Source organism: Bison bison, unplaced genomic scaffold (assembly GCF_000754665.1).
Source record: "Bison bison bison isolate TAMUID 2011002044 unplaced genomic scaffold, Bison_UMD1.0 scf7180017864491, whole genome shotgun sequence".
In the NCBI taxonomy this organism is placed as follows: domain Eukaryota; kingdom Metazoa; phylum Chordata; class Mammalia; order Artiodactyla; family Bovidae; genus Bison; species Bison bison.
This window is the reverse complement of record NW_011495050.1, coordinates 22,581,211-22,600,235: the sequence shown is the minus strand read 5'-3', so window position 1 is coordinate 22,600,235 and position 19,025 is coordinate 22,581,211. Positions and strand designations below refer to the sequence as shown.

Sequence of the window (19,025 nt, the reverse complement as noted above, 5' to 3'; positions counted from 1 at the left end):
TGCCTGGAGAAATATCAATAACCTCAGATATGCAGATGACACCACCCTTATGGCAGAAAGTGAAGAGGAACTAAAAAGCCGCTTGATGAAAGTGAAAGTGGAGAGTGAAAAAGTTGGCTTAAAGCTCAACATTCAGAAAACGAAGACCATGGCATCCGGTCCCATCACTTCATGGGAAATAGATGAGGAAACAGTGTCAGAGTTTATTTTTCTGGGCTCCAAAATCACTACAGATGGTGATTGCAGCCATGAGATTAAAAGACGCTTACTCCTTGGAAGGAAAGTTATGACCAACCTAGATAGCATATTCAAAAGCAGAGACATTACTTTGCCAACAAAGGTTCATCTAGTCAAGGCTATGGTTTTTCCTGTGGACATGTATGGATGTGAGAGTTGGACTGTGAAGAAGGCTGAGTGCCGAAGAATTGATGCTTTTGAACTGTGGTGTTGGAGAAGACTCTTGAGAGTCCCTTGGACTGCAAGGAGATCCAACCAGTCCATTCTGAAGGAGATCAGGCCTGGGATTTCTTTGGAAAGAATGATGCTAAAGCTGAAACTCCAGTACTTTGGCCACCTCATGTGAAGAGCTGACTCATTGGAAAAGACTCTGATGCTGGGGAGGGATTGGGGGCAGGAGGAGAAGGGGACGACACAGGATGAAATGGCTGGATGGCATCACTGACTCGATGGATGTGCTTCTGGGTGAACTCCGGGAGTTGGTGATGGACAGGGAGGCCTGGCATGCTGCGAATCATGGGGTTGCAAAGAGTTGGACGAGACTGAGCGACTGAACTAAACTGAAGAATTTTTGAGGCCAAATTTATGTGGTATTGAATTGTATTTTCCCATTGACTTATTTGAAGTTTTGTAATACTCTACTTGGAGTAGCTTTGTATTTTGTTCTGAAGAAACTTAAAGCTAGCTGATAGGAAAAAATGTATAATTTCATATTTACATAAGAATATAAAAGCTGAACTAAAAATGTGCAATCTATGTCTCAAGAAGCATTTTTTTAAGTTTTTTTTTTCTTTTCATTTTGTCCTAATTTCATTTGAAACTTCTACCATCCCTCTCCCATTTCATGCTTCCTTTTATCAAAGTGAAAAATCAAGGTGTTAGTACTCAATCATGTCCACCTCTTTGTGACTCCATGGACTGTAGCCCACCAGCCTCCTCGTCCATGGGATTCTCCTGGTAAGAATAATGGAGTGGGTAGCCATTCGCTTCTCCAGAGCATCTTTTCAACCCAGGGATCAAACCCACATCTCCTGCATTGCAGGCAGATTCTTTACCACGTGAGCCACCGGAGAAGCTCCTCCTTTTATCAGGTAGTTACAGAATTGAGTCCAATATACTGGGTACTGGGGCTACAGAAATGAAACTCATGGCTGAGAATATTCCTTCCTCTAGAGGTATTTAGTGTATTTAAGAATATGAAGAGATATAGCAGTAACCCCTTTCTTAGTACCTCCCTTGTATCCATAGAGAATTGGTTTGGGCCCTCCCTCCCCTATAGATATAAAAATCCAGGATACATGTGTCCGTTGGTGTAATAGCCCTTTGTATTCTCAGGTTCCAGATCCACACAAAGTGCTGAGTATAATTGCTGTGTTAGATGTATTTACTGGAGAATATGCAAATATAAAAGCAACATATCAGGTGAAGGGTGGGTGTTAAAAGAGGAAATTGACAATTGAGATGAGTATCATAAGAGCAAGCCAGAAAAAGATCATTCTCAACTAAAGTTTATCAGCAGAGGCAAAGAACATGGAGTAACTTGGCAAGAAAGGAGCCTTCAGTGTTTCCAGGCATGAGCCAGGTGTTCTTATAGAGAGTAGCAGAAATTGAAAGCCAATTCATAAAATATTTTATTTTAATGGTAAATGTTTGGTTTATTTGTAAACCAGACGTTTAAATGTTATATTTGTAATGGTAAAACTTTATCCTGAAGGGTTCAGATGAAGTATAGGAAACTAATATAGACTTGGATTTTAGAAAGTTTAACAAAATAAAAAATATGGGTAATGGAGAAATTAAGAATAATGACAGGGATGATTTGAGAAAAATTTGTAAACGTTTTTCTTACTGAGGTACAATTGACATATAACATTATATTAATTTCAGATAGCAACATAATTCATTATTTGTGTATATTACAAAATGATCACCACTGTGTGTGTAGTTAACATCCATCACCACACATAGTTAACATTTTTTTCCCTTGTGATGAGAAGATTTACTCTTGCACATTGAAGATTTAACTTGCAAATATACAATGCATATCATTAACTCTGGAGAAGGAAATGGCAACCCCTCAAGTATTCTTGCCTGGAGAATTCCATGGACATTGGAGCCTAGCAAGCTGCAGTTCATGGGGTTGCAAGGAGGTGACATGAATGAGTCGTTAGTGTGCACGCGCATGTGCGCGCGCACACACACACATGCATTAACTGTAGTCCTGATATTATTCATGATGTTTTTTAACTGAAAGTTAGTACTGTGGACTGCCTTTACTCATTATACCCCCTTCTCCCCAACCCCTCTGTCTCTGGCAATCGCCTTCTCTTTTCTGTATGTATGAATTTGATGTGTTGGGGGTTTTTTTGTATTGTTTTGTTTTATTTTGTTTAGATTCCACATATAAATGTGGTTATTTGCCTTTCTTTATCTGACTTAGCAAAATGGCCTCAGGGTCCATCCCTGTTGTCACAAATATCAAAACTCTTCTGTTTTAGGTCTGAATAATATTTCATTGAATTATAAATTTTTCATTGGTTATCTTATAACTGATGTGATTATCTCCATTTCACCATAGATATGCATGATTGCCAGTTATTGTTCTAGCAGCCTAAGTAAACTAATGTTTGTTTGATACCAAGCACCTTCAAAGATATTTATTTTTATTACTGTGTTTTATAAATAGATTTTAGTTAAATATTCCCTGGCTCATTTGGTAAAGAATTCGCCTGCAATTCTTTGAGACCTGGGTTTGATCCCTGGGTTGGGAAGATCCCCTGGAGAAGGGAACGGCTACCTACTGCAGTATCCTGGCCTGGAGAATTCCATGGATGACGGAGCCTGGCAGGCCACATAGTCCATGGGGTCGCAAAGAGTTGGACACAACTGAGCGACTTTCACTCATATATATATATATATGTATATGTATTCTAATTTCAATGCTATTGCATTTCATTTAAAACTGCAAATATCCAGTCCTCATTCACAGATGCAAATAATATTGAGATAAACATTTCTATATTTGCATTTTTCTTTAATTATTCACTTAGAATATATTTTTAGAAGTGTAGTAGTTTCAGGCATGTGGTTTAGCATATTTTAATGCTTTTGTTATACTGCCAGTTTGAGTCCAGAATTGGTGTACAGTCTGTTTTCATCCACACTTTATAGTATTACTATTTTGCTACAGTTTAGCATATCTCAAAAATATACTTTTTAAAATGCTTTTAATCTAGTATTTTAGTCTTACATTTTCTTTCACATGGAGAATTGAGAGAATAGTATAGCTGAACCCTGTGATCTTATTGTTCAGTTTCAATAACTTCAGAACTAGTGAAAATGTAGAAAATGGATGAATTCATTTGCTACTCTTGTGAGTGAAAATTAATAAATCTAGCAGTAGCTAATAAAATTACCCATGACTGTACCCTATAACCCCCAAATTCCACTTTTTGTTAGAGCTGTGTTCTTATAGTGACATTTATATGAGCCTGTGAAGTCATGTATAAGCCTCTTACTGCATGATTGTTTGCAATGGTGTAAAACTGGAGACAACCTAAATGACTGTCTCTAATGCAGTAGGTAAATAAAGCATGGCACGTTCACATAATGTATTATTTTATTGTTAAAATTTATTAAATAGCTTTTAGTATGGAAGTCTCAAAATTATATTTAGTATAAAAATCAACTTCCTAAGGACATATGCAAAATGAAAGTACTTATATTTGTCCCAATCTACCCTGCATATATATATATATTATATTTTACATATTTTATATACTATATGTAATCTGTTGAACCCCTGTCTCTCACATTGGCAGGCAAATTCTTTACCACTGAGCCATCAGGGAAGCTTGCACCCAGAGTCTCAACCACGAACATAAAAGATTTGGTTGTTGTTGTTCGGTATTTACAATACCATAGCTTCCATTAGTCTTATCTTCAACTATTGTGCATGAGTTAAATATCACACTATATAGCACATAATTTTTCTCATATACTAATTTTGATTCTAAACTTGATTGTAACTTCTTAGAGTGTTTCATCATATTCCATGCTTATAAATGATGGCCAGGAAATTCAAAGGATTATGAAATCACTGAATGTTAGAGCATAAAGAGATTTTCTAGTAGACATCTCCACCCCCTTATTTTATAGATCAATACATTTTGACTCACTATTTCTTATCTAGGTGTTAAATACTATCTCCTATTTAGATTTGTATAAATATTATCAGTTTGACTAAATACTTAACAGGAAAGTAGATATTCTGTGTTGTGATGTTTCCCACAATGCATGTAATTTTTTCATTTTGTGTTTATCAGTTGTCTTGTCCTTTTAATCAAAGTAATAGTTTGTAACATGATTTGGCTTTTTCCTATTATATCATATGGTTATATAATGTGCATATGTTCTCATTGAAATATTAATTTATAATTTAAGCAATATTAAATAATCATCAAGTTGGTGAAGCTTAACGTTGGATCTGTAAAAGTGTGGATGTAACAGCATAACATTAGATCACACTGCTGCCTAACAGCCCTCTCCAGATTCATCATCTGATGCAGCTGTATCACAGTTATCATCTGTTGTTTCCCAAACTGCAATTTCCTTCTCAATTTGTGGCTGAAACCCAACATTTGATGATTGTTTTCCACTCAGTTCAACGTTGATCTTTGATCCTACAGCAAACTTAAAAATACCTTTTTTTTTTTTTTTTTGCCAAAAATCTGACAAGATTGTATTGGGCGTCATCAGCAGTAACATCAGACTTTATTTCAGTGAATAAAGATGAAACAGCTGCTTTATTGTCGAGATCAGCACTCAGGCATTCAATATAAGATCATAATGTTTTCCAGCTTTCTCTAACTATAGATGTTTTTCTGTGCTTTCTAAATATGCTGTGGATATCACTTTGTAAGACAAAATATAGAGATTTTTAGCAATTCTCCCCAAAGTTGGGCTGTCTTTATTAATAGTGGACATAATCAGTTTATAGAAGTATTTCCCTGAATATGATTTTATAAGGATAACTTTTCATTTTCTAGTGATCATAATTTTCAAAGTTAATTTTAGTTTCAATTTGCTTCTGCCATGTTATCTTTATACTACTTACTAAAATTTACATTAAATTTTAGTTATTTCCAAGTGCTCTTGGTTTTTGTGCAGAATTCTGATTGAGAATTGAAATTGTGAAGTGTCCCTGTGGGTATATGTGAGAGAGACAGTGATGAAAAGGGAGGGCAAGAGTGATTGATTGATTGATTTAAAATAATAAAACCCCATGTATATAGCATGGAGTATATAGTCCATTATGTCAGAGTATCTTTGTATGGTGACAGATGATAACTAGACATATCATGATGATCATTTTGTAATGTACAGAAATATTAACTCACTGTCTTGTGCACATAAAGTAAAATAAAATGTACCTCAATTATACTTCAGTTGAAAACAAAATATGTGGACATGGAGGGGAAAATGCTAATGATGGTTATCTCTGAAGGTGGAGATTATGGGTGGTTATTGATTAAAAAAATAATACTGAATAGTAAAGCATTAACCCCAACTTGTGAAGGACTTTCTTCAGTGATGCTATGTTTATACTTAAGAAATAGTAAATAATTCAGTTTTTCATTTGACTCTCTTTAACAGCCTGTAATTGCTGTTCCTCTTGTTATGCCAATTAGCAGAAGGAAAGAGGATGAGGTGTCTGTTGGAAGTGCACCCTTGGCAAAGCAACAGTCATATCAGGCATCTGAGTATGCCAGCAGCCCTGTAAAAACAAAAACTGTAACAGGTATGTGTCAAAACTCTAAAGGATCTGTGATTTCACCTTCCCTCCTAGCTAAGGAGTTATCCAGGCCATATTTTCATGAATGCTGACCAAAGACACAAGACTCCTGGAATAGAGACAAAAGACTTTATTATCTATAGCATTAACAGTTTTACCAAAATATTAGCATTTGTGTGTGTGTCCCTGCCCTAAGCCTTATTCCCCCAGGTTGGCACAAAGAGGGTAAGTGATACCTGTATAAAGTGGATTATGTTACAGGAAGGAAACCTTAAGCTTTAAATGGGTAAAAGCTATGCCTGCATTTTCTCTGGGGGAGGACGGCTGCATATGCATCTTGTAGGATTGTAAGCAAATCTGCTGTTTGCTCAGGTGAAAGACAATATGTTTGTTTTCTAAAGCTGTACACTGTGCAGATATCCTTGAAAATAGCACTGGAAACAAAGGTACTCTCTGCCTCTACTTGTAAAACAGGCAAAAACAAGAGACCCTTGGAGAATCATCTCCCAGTAATATGTTTCTTCTTAAAATGAATCCTTGCAGTCCACCCTACATCTCAATCCTCTTTCCTCCCCCTTTGCTTACTTTGTTAGCTATATGAGCTATGCAAATATAAAGCATAAATATTCTTCCATAAAACATTATCTTTTATTTCCTTTTATGTAATTTAAAAAACCCACTTGGTGATTTCAAGTAGTGTTTTAAATTTCTAATATTATCCTTTAGATATTCAGCTTTATTCCATGTAACTCATATATCCCTGACCATATAAAAAAGATTTTATATTTTTAATAATAAAAAAACACTTATTGAGTATTTATAATGGGCCAGACCCTGTTGTAAGTAATTTTGAGGGTAGAAATATTAATAAGACATTATCGCTGCCCTTGGTGAATTTAAAATATGATGGTATACACAAGAAGGTTCACGCTAGTGTTTGTTTATACGAAAAGTTAGTTTCCTTACCATATTTATAAACAACAACAGTAAAAATACTAACATACATTTTTGTGGAGTTTATTCGTATCTATTACTTTGTGTTCTGTTTCTTAAAATAGTATGTTATATTTATTTTATGGAATCATTCGACTTCTCCTATCAGTATTCACAGGCCTTTTACTCTGTTGAGACTTTCTTTACCAATTGATAAAAAATGACTATGCGTATTTTTTGTATCATAGGAAGATGGTCTGTAACTTGAATTGATTTTTTAATATAAAATTAGACATTTCCTTTGGATACCATGCTAAGTTTTATACTTTAAATCGCTTGATCTGGTAATTTACATAACGGTTTATAAATATCAGCTGTTAGTAAATGTCCATTAAGTATCAATTGATAAGTTTAATTTTATATGCATATTAATCTTCTGCTTTACTATATTTAGTCCAGTTCTTTAAGCCACATAATAATTAAAGTAATTGTTAAGGATGAGTAAAGATGATAGAAAATACTTATTTATATGAAATTGCATGACATAGAACTATATAGAAAATATTTACTGTGCATGGAGAAGTTTTATAGATAAATTCACATTTCATCAGTTGTCTATCAATTCATGAATGATATTAATATCTGAAGTTTATTTTGCTCTCTTGTGGGTGCTAAGCTGCTTCAGTTGTATCTGACTCTTTGCCATCCTGTGGACTGTAGCCCACCAGGCTTCTCTGTCCATGGGATTCTTCAGGCAAGATTACTGGAGTGGTTGCCATGCCCTTCTCCAGGGGATCTTTCCCAACCCAGGGATTGAACCTGTGTCTCTGAAGTCCTCTGCACTGGCAGGCATGTTCTTTTACCACTGGCGCCACCTGGGAAGCCCCATTTTTACTTTCTTACACTTTCCCATTTAATTACAAGAAATTAATATTTTAAGAAAAACCTTGATCATAATCTCTCATCAGTAATTACTTTTTAGAGTCTGAAAACATAAACAACACATTATTCTTTTAAAAAAATTTTTAATGTATTTTAAAATTTTTATTGGAGCATAACTGATTTACAGTGTTAGTTTCAGATGTTAGTTTCTGATGTACTAAATAGTGATTCAATTATACGTATACATATAATCATTCTTTTTCAGACTCTTTTACCATACAGGTTATTTACAGAATATTTATTACAATTCCGTGTGCTATATATAGCAGGTCCTTGTGGGGGTCTATTATGTGTGTTAATCCTAAACTCCTAGTTTATCCTCTTCCCACACGTTGCCCCTTTGCGGAGGCATAAACTTGTTTTCAAAATCTGTGAGTCTATTTCTGTTTTACAAATGAATCCATTTATCTCATTTTTTAAAAATTCTGTTTCATTCCACATATGAGTGAAATCATACAATATTTGTCTTTCCCTGTCTTTCTTAACACTAACGATGATCATCTCCAGGTCCATCTGCCTTGCTGCAAATGGCATTATTTTCTTTTTTCTTATGGCTGATATTCCATTGTAAGTATATACTACATCTTCTTTATCCATTTTTCTGTCAGTAGACGTTTAGATTGCTCTCATGTCTTGGCTATTATAAACATGCTGCAGTGAACATTGGAGTGCATTATCTTTTTGAATTGTGCCCTGGATATATGCCAAAGAGTGGGATTACTGGATCATATGATATTACCTCACACTGGTCAGATTGGCCACCTTGAAAAAGTCTACAACGCAGTAACATCCTGAGGAGGGGCTGGAGAAAAGGGATCCCTCCTACACTGTTGGTAGGAATGTAAATTGTTGCAGCCACTATGGAGAACAGTATGCTGCTAAGTCACTTCAGTCACGTCCGATTCTGTGCGACCCCATAGACGGCAGCCCACCAGGCTCCCCCGTCCCTTATTTTCTCCAGGCAAGAACACTGGAGTGGGTTGCCATTTCCTTCTCCAATGCATGAAAGTGAAAAGTGAAAGTGAAGTCGCTCAGTCATGTCTGACTCTCAGTGACCCCATGGAATGCAGCCCACCAAGCTCCTCCATCCATGGGATTTTCCAGGCAAGAGTACTGTATGGAGCGCCCCTGAAAGGCTAAAAATAAAACTACCGTGTGATCAACCAAATACAATATTCTTTATTTCAAATTATAAATACGAACTTTTGCATTTTAGTTGTGGTTCTTTGCATTTGAGTTGTGGATATGGATATTTGCATTTACTGTCTTTAGTGTTCCCTCATCTCTGGAACCCTTTATTTCCATATCCTTGTATCATTGTAGTTAATGATGTCTGTATTTCCAGCTACTCAAGCTAGCATAAAAATTGTGTGTGTGCATATGTGTGTTTAGTCAAATCTGACTCTCCCACTTCATGGACTGTAGCCCACTAACTTTCTCTGTCCATGAAATTTTTTCTAGGCAGGAATACCAGAGTGGGTTGCCAATTCCTACTGCAGGTAATCTTCCTGACCCAGGGATCAAACCCAACATCTCTTGCATTGGCAGGCAGATTCTTTACGACTATGCCACCTGGGAAGCCATACAATTAGCAGTTATCACACTAATGCCTGGGCTTGCCTTGTTTATGAACTGTGGGCATGAATAGGTGGTAAAAAGCTCTGGATATAACCTTTCTACTTTATGACCAATGTATCATGCTCTTTAGATGCCCACCATTTTCGGTTCTCTGGAAACCTTGTTGATATTCTCGTTTTGGTTGAGTGCTCTGTTAATCATTTTCTTTGCTTAGAATTATGTTTCAAATTTTTCTGTTTTCTAGAAAGAGACTCATAGACTTAGAGAATAAACTTACGTTTGCTGCGGGGAGGGTTGGGGGAAGGGATATTAACGGAGTTTGGAATGGACACGTGCACACTGCTATGTAAAATGGATAACCAACAAGGCCCTAGGATATAGCACATGACACTCTGCTCAGTCTTATGTAGCAGCCTGGATGGGGGAGGGTGGGGGAGATTGGATACATGTATATGTATGGCTGATTCCTTTTGCTGTTCACCTGAAACTATCTCAACATTTTAAACTGGCTATATCCCAATACAAAATAAAAATAACAATACTTTTCTATTTTATTGTAAATTAGAGTAGATAATTCTTATATTGCTTTTAATTAAAAAATTGAGTCCTTTAAATGTGTCAGTCAGTCAGTTCAATTGCTCAGTCGTGTCCGACTCTTTGCGACCCCATGAATTGCAGCACGCCAGGCCTCCCTGTCCATCACCAACTCCCGGAGTTCACTCAAACTCAGGTCCATCGAGTCAGTGATGGCATCCAGCCATCTCATCCTCTGTTGTCCCCTTCTCCTCCTGCCCCCAATCCCTCCCCAGCATCAGAGTCTTTTCCAATGAGTCAACTCTTCACATGAGGTGGCCAAAGTACTGGAGTTTCAGCTTCAGCATCAGTCCTTCCAATGAACACCCAGGACTGATCTCCTTTAGGATGGACCAGTTGGATCTTCTTGCAGTCCAAGGGACTCTCAATCTTCTCAAACACCACAGTTCAAAAGCATCAATTCTTTGGCGCTCAGCTTTCTTCACAGTCCAACTCTCACGTACATACATGATCACTGGAAAAACCATAGCCTTGACTAGATGGACCTTTGTTGACAAAGTAATGTCTCTGCTTTTCAATATGCTATCTAGGTTGGTCATAACTTTCCTTCCAAGGAGTAAGCGTCTTTTAATTTCATGGCTGCAGTCACCATCTACAGTGGTTGTGGAGCCCAAAAAAATGTGTACCTACTTCTAAATGTAGTTACCACTATTTTAATTGTTATTTACATTGTATCATAAGCTGTAACGAATTTGTTAAGTTTTTCATATACTTTTACAAACCTTTTTTCTTATTGTTTTTGTGTTACTTTTACCATCTTAATATTAACCTTTTTAAGTGTACAGTTTAGTTGTGTTAAGTACAGAGACGGTACCCTACTCACAATAGTTTTTGACTTAAGGTTTTTCAACTTTATGATACTGTGAAAGCCATATGCATTACGTAGAAGCTGTACTTTGAATCTGAATTTTGATCTTTTTCGAGACTAGCAATGTGAGGTAGAATACTCTGGTAATACTGGGCAGGGGTAGTAAGCCACACCTTTCAGTCAGCTCTCTAACCGCCAGAGTAAAGAACCAATAGACTCACAGCCATACAACTATTTTGGTTTTTACTCTCAGTACACTATTTAATAAGTTACATGAGATATTCAACAGTTTAGAATAAAATAGGCTCTGTGTTAGATAATTTTTCCTAACTGTAGGCTAATACAAGTCTTTGCGGCACATTTAAGATAGGCTAGGCTAAGCTCTGAAGTTCAGTAGGTTAGGTATATTAAATGCATTTTCAACTTAAGATATTTTCACTTTATGATGGGTTTATCAGGACATAACCCCATCATATGTTGAGAATGTTTCTTCACAGTGTTGTGAAATGCACATTTTAATTATTTAACTGAATTTTACAAGTAGCTCTGTTACGCCTGAATTCTTATTAAAATAATCTTTTTGTTTTTGTATTTGCAACCTAAGGTCCAAAGTTGGTCTTAAGTTCATCCCCAAGTTATGAGGGCTTTCCAGGTAGTGCTAGTGGTAAAGAACCCACTTGCCAACACAGGAGACACAAGAAATGTAGGTTCGATTCTTGGGTAAGGGAGATCCCATGGAGAAGGAAGTGACAACCCCCTCCTGTATCCTTGCCTGGGGAATCCCATGGACAGAGGAGCCTGGCAGACAGTCCATTTGGTCACAAAGAGTCAGATACGACTCATTATGTAGCAGTTCTGGCACGTGAACACCAAGGTTTGTTTGGTGATACTGCACTGGGTTTGATTTTGCTTTTTAATTATTTATCAAGAAGCACACATCCTTTTCCAGTCTCAGTGAAACTGACTTAAGTAGTTGGCTGCAGGGGGAACATGTACTTGATGGCTGGAGATGTGTTGACAGCAGAACAGCTCAATTGCAGTGAGATAGGCACGTAGGGCAGGCCAAGTCAGAATAAAAGCATGTTTCTCATGAAGATATTATCACAGAATTCTAAATAATCTTCTAGAGAATCTGTGTATTCTTCAAAACAAAGAAACCATTCAAAGTTATGACATCTGTCTATCCTTTGTTTTGGAAATGTTATGAACATTAATTTGGAACTCTTGATGAAATTGTCTGATGTCTGTAATGGAGATGAAAACTTTAAAAAACAGTGTCCTTCATAAATGATAGCTCTTTAAAAAATACTAGCCATTTTCATCTTACATGTATGGCACCCCACTCCAGTACTCTTGCCTGGAAAATCCCATGGACGGAGGAGACTGGTAGGCTGCAGTCCATGGGGTCGCTAAAAGTCGGACACGACTGAGTGACTTCACTTTCACTTTTCTCTTTCATACATTGGAGAAGGAAATGGCAACCCACTCCAGTATTCTTGCCTGGAGAATCCCAGGGATGGCGGAGCCTGGTGGGCTGCCATCTATGGGGTCGCACAGAGTCGGACACGACTGAAGCGACTTAGCAACTGTGTAAGTACACAGTTAAAATAATAGAAGGACTTTTAATTTGACTCCTTAAATACTACCAAGAACAATGAAGGTGAAAAACTAATTGGCCAATGTTTGTTGGCCAGAGAAGCTTTAGTTTTTAGCAAATGAATGGAAGTTGAATATGTAGAGACAGTCTCTGTATACCACTCTTTCATGAAATCTGACTGTACTGAAACTTGGGTATGTCAATAGTTATAGTGAGGCAAGTGGAAGAGAAGAAAAAATTAGAGCTACAGTAAAGTTTATAATAATTTATACAGTGAGATTACAGGTAAAGTAGAATATAAGATCTTATAAGCAGGTATAAGATTTAACAGAGAATTGCCGCTTACTCTGAGAAAGAGGTAAGAAGATAAAGTATATATCATTATATGTCAGTTTAGTTAATTGTCTCTGCAAATAAGTATTGATGCAGGATAAGTACTGGTTTCCTTGCATTGCTTCAGAGAATGTAACAGATTAGTAAATGTATACTTTTTTCAAGGCAAGCTCCTTGGTTTTCACATACAAGGAATACTCTCCTTATAAGAAAATACAACATGATATTACACTTTGCTAAATATTTTTTATTAGTTTATCAGTTTAACATTTTACTCCAAGATTGAAATTCCTTCATCTAAAAAATCATTCTATCCAAGGCAGTATAACTTGTAGGATGGTTTTAAGGAGGGACATTTCTAATTTTTGCTAATACTAGGTGCTCCTGAAGGTGCTGATATACTCTGGATTCTAATTTTGTAATAATTTTTGAATGTAAGTAAAATGGGGCACACCAATATAGTTATTCATCTAAATCTGCTTAAGTGAAGTGAAGTCGCTCAGTCATGCCTGACGCTTTGCAACCCTATGGACAGTAGCCTGCACCAAGCTCCTCTGTCCATGGGATTTTTTAGGCAGGAGTAATGGAGTGGGTTGCCATTTCCTTAAGTCATCCTTAATATGATTAAGCTTGAATGTTGAGCAGATATGTTCCTAATTATAGTATGGAATTAGTATTCAAGTACAAGAAATATATTTTTGTGGATTTATGTATATTAGAAGTTGCTGACTTTAATCATGTCATTCAGCATAAAATTCTGTTCCTTTGTGATTAATTAGATATTTAGTTTCATAGGAAAATACTAAAGTGTGAGAATAAACACTAATGCATAATGTGTAATTGATTTTATTGTCTCAGGAGTAAAATGTAGATCTCAAAAATTTTCCTCTTGTAGAATAGAGAAAGGTTTAAAATAAAATGAAGTTTATCTAATGAAGTATGTTTAAAATAAAATAAAAATATTATTCAAAAAGTAATCAGAGAACTTAATGAAATATACATTTATTAAAGTGCTATTTTCCCTTTTTTACTTTGTAAGAGAATTTATTTGTAAAACTGAAATTCGTGGGGAAAATATTAGCAGTGTGTAGATTTTAAAATTCTACTTAATATTCACATTAACTCATATGTTGTTTCTGTGCTACCTTGGGTAATAAACTATTCTGTGCTATTCTGGGCAGTAATTTATAATGAGACAATTTGTAAGCTTACTTTGCTAAAGGATTCCAGTAGTTGTCAGATGATCATATGGTATTTTAGCCATCGTCCAGATGGCTCTAACTATAGACTAGATTTTTAACATTTGATTTTTATGTTTCATGAACGTCCCTTGATCACTTGATGATGATCTTTTATGGATATGTCTGATAATTGCACTACTCACTTGGCACGAATGCATACCTGAATTTCTGGCATTGCAAGTGTTCATATGAGGAGCCCTCATGTAAATCATAGGCTCTGTTAAAAAATGTAATTTATACATTTTTTAGTGTGCCCTAAGTAGGAAGTCAAGAAACACCTGGAAAACAGGCAAATTTGGCCTTGGAATACGGAATGAAGCAGGGCAAAGACTAATAGAGTTTTGCCAAGAAAATGCACTGGTCATACAAACACCCTCTTGCAACAACACAAGAGAAGACTCTATACATGACATCACCAGATGGTCAACACCAAAATCAGATTGATTATATTCTTTGCAGCCAAAGATGGAGAAGCTCTATACAGTCAGCAAAAACAAGACAGGAGCTGACTGTGGTTCAGACCATGAACTCCTTATTGCCAAATTCAGACTTAAATTGAAGAAAGTAGAGAGAACCACTAGACCATTCAGGTATGACCTAAATCAAATCCCTTGTGATTATACACTGGAAGTGAGAAATAGATTGAAGGGCCTAGATCTGATAAGAGTGCCTGATGAACTATGGAATGAGGTTTGTCACATTGTACAGGAGACAGGGATCAAGACCATCCCCATGGAAAAGAAATGCAAAAAAGCAAAATGGCTGTCTGGGGAGGCCTTACAAATAGCTGTGAAAAGAAGAGAAGCAAAAAGCAAAGGAGAAAAGGAAAGATATAAGCATCTGAATGCAGAGTTCCAAAGAATTGCAAGAAGAGATAAGAAAGCCTTCCTCAGCGAACGATGCAAAGAAGTTGAGGAAAACAACAGAATGGGAAAGACTAGAGATCTGTTCAAGAAAATCAGAGATACCAAGGGGACATTTCATGGAAAGATGGGCTCAATAAAGGACAGAAATGGTATGGACCTAACAGAAGCAGAAGATATTAAGAAGAGCTGGCAAGAATACACAGAAGAACTGTACAAAAAAGATCTTCACAACCCAGATAATCACGATAGTGTGATCACTGACCTAGAGTCCGACATCCTGGAATGTGAAGTCAATTGGGCCTTAGAAAGCATCACTACGAACAAAGCTAGTGGAGGTGATGGAATTCCAGTTGAGCTATTCCAGATCCTGAAAGACGATGCTGTGAAAGTGCTGCACTCAATATGCCAACAAATTTGGAAAACTCAGCAGTGGCCACAGGACTGGAAAAGGTCCGTTTTCATTCCAATCCCAAAGAAAGGCAATGCCAAAGAATGCTCAAACTACCGCACAATTGCACTCATCTCACACGCTAGTAAAGTAATGCTCAAAATTCTCCAAGCCAGGCTTCAGCAATAAGAGAACCATGAACTTCCTGATGTTCAAGCTGGTTTTGGAAAAGGAAGAGTAAGCAGAGATCAAATTGCCAACATCTGCTGGATCATGGAAAGAGCAAGAGCGTTCCAGAAAAACATCTATTTCTGTTTTATTGACTATGCCAAAGCCTTTGACTGTGTGGCTCACAATAAACTGTGGGAAATTCTGAAAAAGATGGCAATACCAGACCACTTGATCTGCCTCTTGAGAAATTTGTATGCAGGTCAGGAAGCAACAGTTAGAACTGGACATGGAACAACAGACTGGTTCCAAATAGGAAAAGGAGTATGTCAAGGCTGTATATTGTCACCCTGTTTATTTAATTTATATGCAGAGTACATCATGAGAAACGCTGGACTGGAAGAAGCACAAGCCGGAGTCAAAGATTGCCGGGAGAAATATCAATAACCTCAGATATGCAGATGACACCACCTTTATGGCAGAAAGTGAAGAGGAACTCAAAAGCCTCTTGATGAAAGTGAAAGTGGAGAGTGAAAAAGTTGACTTAAAGCTCAACATTCAGAAAATGAAGATCATGGCCTCCGGTCCCATCACTTCATGGGAAATAGATGGGGAAACGGTGGAAACAGTGTCAGACTTTATTTTTAGGGCTCCAAAATCACTGCAGATGGTGACTGCAGCCATGAAATTAAAAGACACTTACTCCTTGGAAGGAAAGTTATGACCAACCTAGATAGCATATTCAAAAGCAGAGACATTACTTTGCCAACAAAGGTCCATCTAGTCAAGGCTATGGTGTTTCTTTTGGTCATGTATGGATGTGAGAGTTGGACTGTGAAGAAGGCTGAGTGCCGAAGAATTGATGCTTTTGAACTGCGGTGTTGGAGAAGACTGTTGAGAGTCCCTTGGACTGCAAGGAGATCCAACCAGTCCATTCTGAAGGAGATCAGGCCTGGGATTTCTTTGGAGGGAATGATGCTGAAGCTGAAACTCCAGTACTTTGGCCACCTCATGTGAAGAGTTGACTCATTGGAAAAGACTCTGATGCTGGGAGGGCTTGGGGGCAGGAGGAGAAGGGGACGACAGAGGATGAGATGGCTGGATGGCATCACTGACTCGAGGGACGTGATTCTGGGTGAACTCCGGGAGTTGGTGATGGACAGGGAGGCCTGGCGTGCTGCGATTCATGGGGTCGCAGAGAGTCAGACACGACTGAGTGACTGATCTGATGTGTCCAGAAGAATGCTTCTAATGTTTGCTGATTCATTTCAAGAATGTGTTAAGTTTGTTAAACATCTAGGTTTATTAATTTTTATATGTAAATGTACTACGGTTTTGGAGAAGGCAGTGGCACCCCACTCCAGTACTCCAGTGGATGGAGGAGCCTGGTAGGCTGCAGTCCATGGGGTTGCAAAGAGTCAGACACGACTGAGCAACTTCACTTTCACTTTTCACTTTCATGCATTGGAGAAGGAAATTGCAACCCATTCCAGTGTTCCTGCCTGGAGAATCCCAGGGATGGCCGAGCCTGGTGGGCTGCCGTCTATGGGGTCGCACAGAATCGGACACGACTGAAGCGAGTTAGCAGCAGCAGCCGTACTACGGTTTGTATAGCATGCTCGTAATGCCTTTTCTTCTTGAAACCTCAGTTCTCAAGGATTAGACCAGTCATCATTTCATATTTAATGTAAAAAAATACTTGTTTCCTTACCTCCTTTTTTGTTGTTGTTTTTAAGTTTTCTGAGACAGTAAGAGGAAATTGATGTATAGTGTCTTTTAATATGTCCAAGTTTCACTCTTATTTTTACTTTGAAAGTAGAATGTAGACTTCAGTGAATTTTGTCAGAGGAGATAGCTTTTTAAAAATTTCTTTTTAATTGGAGGATAATTCCATTGTACAATTCATTCCATTGTACATTCCATTTACAATTCCATTGTAAAGGAATTATCCTTTACAGTGTTGTATTAGTTTCTGCTATACAACAATGTGAATCAGCCATAAATATACATAGGTCCCCCCACCCTTGACCTTCCGTTCTGCCCTCCACACCTGTCTCACCCCTCTAGGTTGTTGCAGAGGACCTGGTTTAGCTCCCTGTGTTATACAGGAACTTCCCACTAGATATCTGTTCTATACACGGCATTGTATATATTTCAGTGCCACTTTCCAGAGAAGATAGATGGCAAATCATTTAAATATTGAGAAAGTACTTTTACATTCTCCATCATATTGGAGTTAGTTTACTCACTAACTCACTAATTATTGTCCTCACTACCTTACTCCTTTGTCTTTTAAATGTCCTAACCCAAGTGTGGGACAAAACAGAATAAAGTAGAGAAAACTAACAAAACTATTATTTTTAGTTTCCTTGAACACAACTGATACAGGCTCACATTTTGATTTCAGTAGTAAGAGAATGAGTTAAAACAAGTACAGAGAACACGAACTCTTTGAAAATAGTTTATCTTTAGAGTATTAGCCTTCAAACTTTTTTCTTAGTACTTTCCTATCAGTAAAAATCTCAGGGAAGCATTCATAGTGTATCATTTATTGATTCATGCATTAAATATGTTTAACACTATATTAACATAGAACATGTAAGATAATTGTAATTTTAACATTTGAATCTTATTATTTTGATAGAATTTTAGTAATACATCAATAATATTGTTGTCAGAGTAATATTATGCTTCATTGAAAAAATAGTTTAAAATTTCATTATTATAACAACTTAAAGATTTAATTCTTAATTCAATTTATTTCAGTAGTTAATTTTAGTGGCTGACATAACTGAAAAGCTCCCTCACTGAGATTCGTTGACCTGAGACTGGAAATGTCTTTAATGATGTACTCAGGATACTTATTTTTCATTCTCATCCATTTTAAAAAGGTCTAGTACATTTCTGTCTTGCTTGTATAAATAAGATATTCTTCTAAATTAGTGGAAAGATGTTGCCTTATTCTTTTAAATAAGTTAGTGGCATCTTTATTTGTTATTTTTTTGTTAGTGGTATCTTTAACTCATATGTTTGGCCCTTTGTGTTTTACAGGAATCTTTTAAAAGTATCCAAATTGTGAGGAATAATTTATAGTAGATAAAGTAGATAATTTAATTTCACTAAGTGTAGATACTAAAATTTGTCAATTTGATTAAATGTGTGTATGTAAATTGTAATATGCATCAGTTAACCGAAACAGAAGAGTACCAGTTCCTTCCCGTTACTGAATGTCTTCTCTTCCTTCAGTGTATTCAATGTAGTGTTAACGTGCTTTCTTCTGTCATGGGAAAGATACACAGTGTTTTTCCACTTTACTAAATATTAAGTGCATGTCCTTACTTTTGAATAAAAGTAAGTATGAGTGAGTATTCTCATATACATCCCCTGTAGCTCAGTAGATGGTCTTGTAGTTTTATGCGTCACATTTGGGGACACTGCTGTATTGGGATCCAAAACACAAAACAGAGAGAGTCCATCATATGTGGTCCAGGTGGGAGGGTCCCAAGGAGCCAAATTAAACTAAACAAATTATTGGGTAATATAGTT

The 19,025-nt window shown here is 36.8% G+C and overlaps 1 protein-coding gene across 10 annotated transcripts in view; it reads left to right on the top strand.

Annotated features, from left to right (window-relative positions):
• VPS13B (vacuolar protein sorting 13 homolog B (yeast)) overlaps window positions 1-19,025 on the top strand; it is an 805,833-nt gene that overhangs the window by 329,212 nt on the left and 457,596 nt on the right. For all 10 annotated transcript variants that reach the window (XM_010863525.1, XM_010863528.1, XM_010863522.1 and 7 more), the window contains exon 21: window positions 5,893-6,037. In XM_010863525.1, coding sequence (XP_010861827.1) covers window positions 5,893-6,037 — 145 coding nt within the window. The remainder of the gene's footprint in view (window positions 1-5,892; window positions 6,038-19,025) is intronic.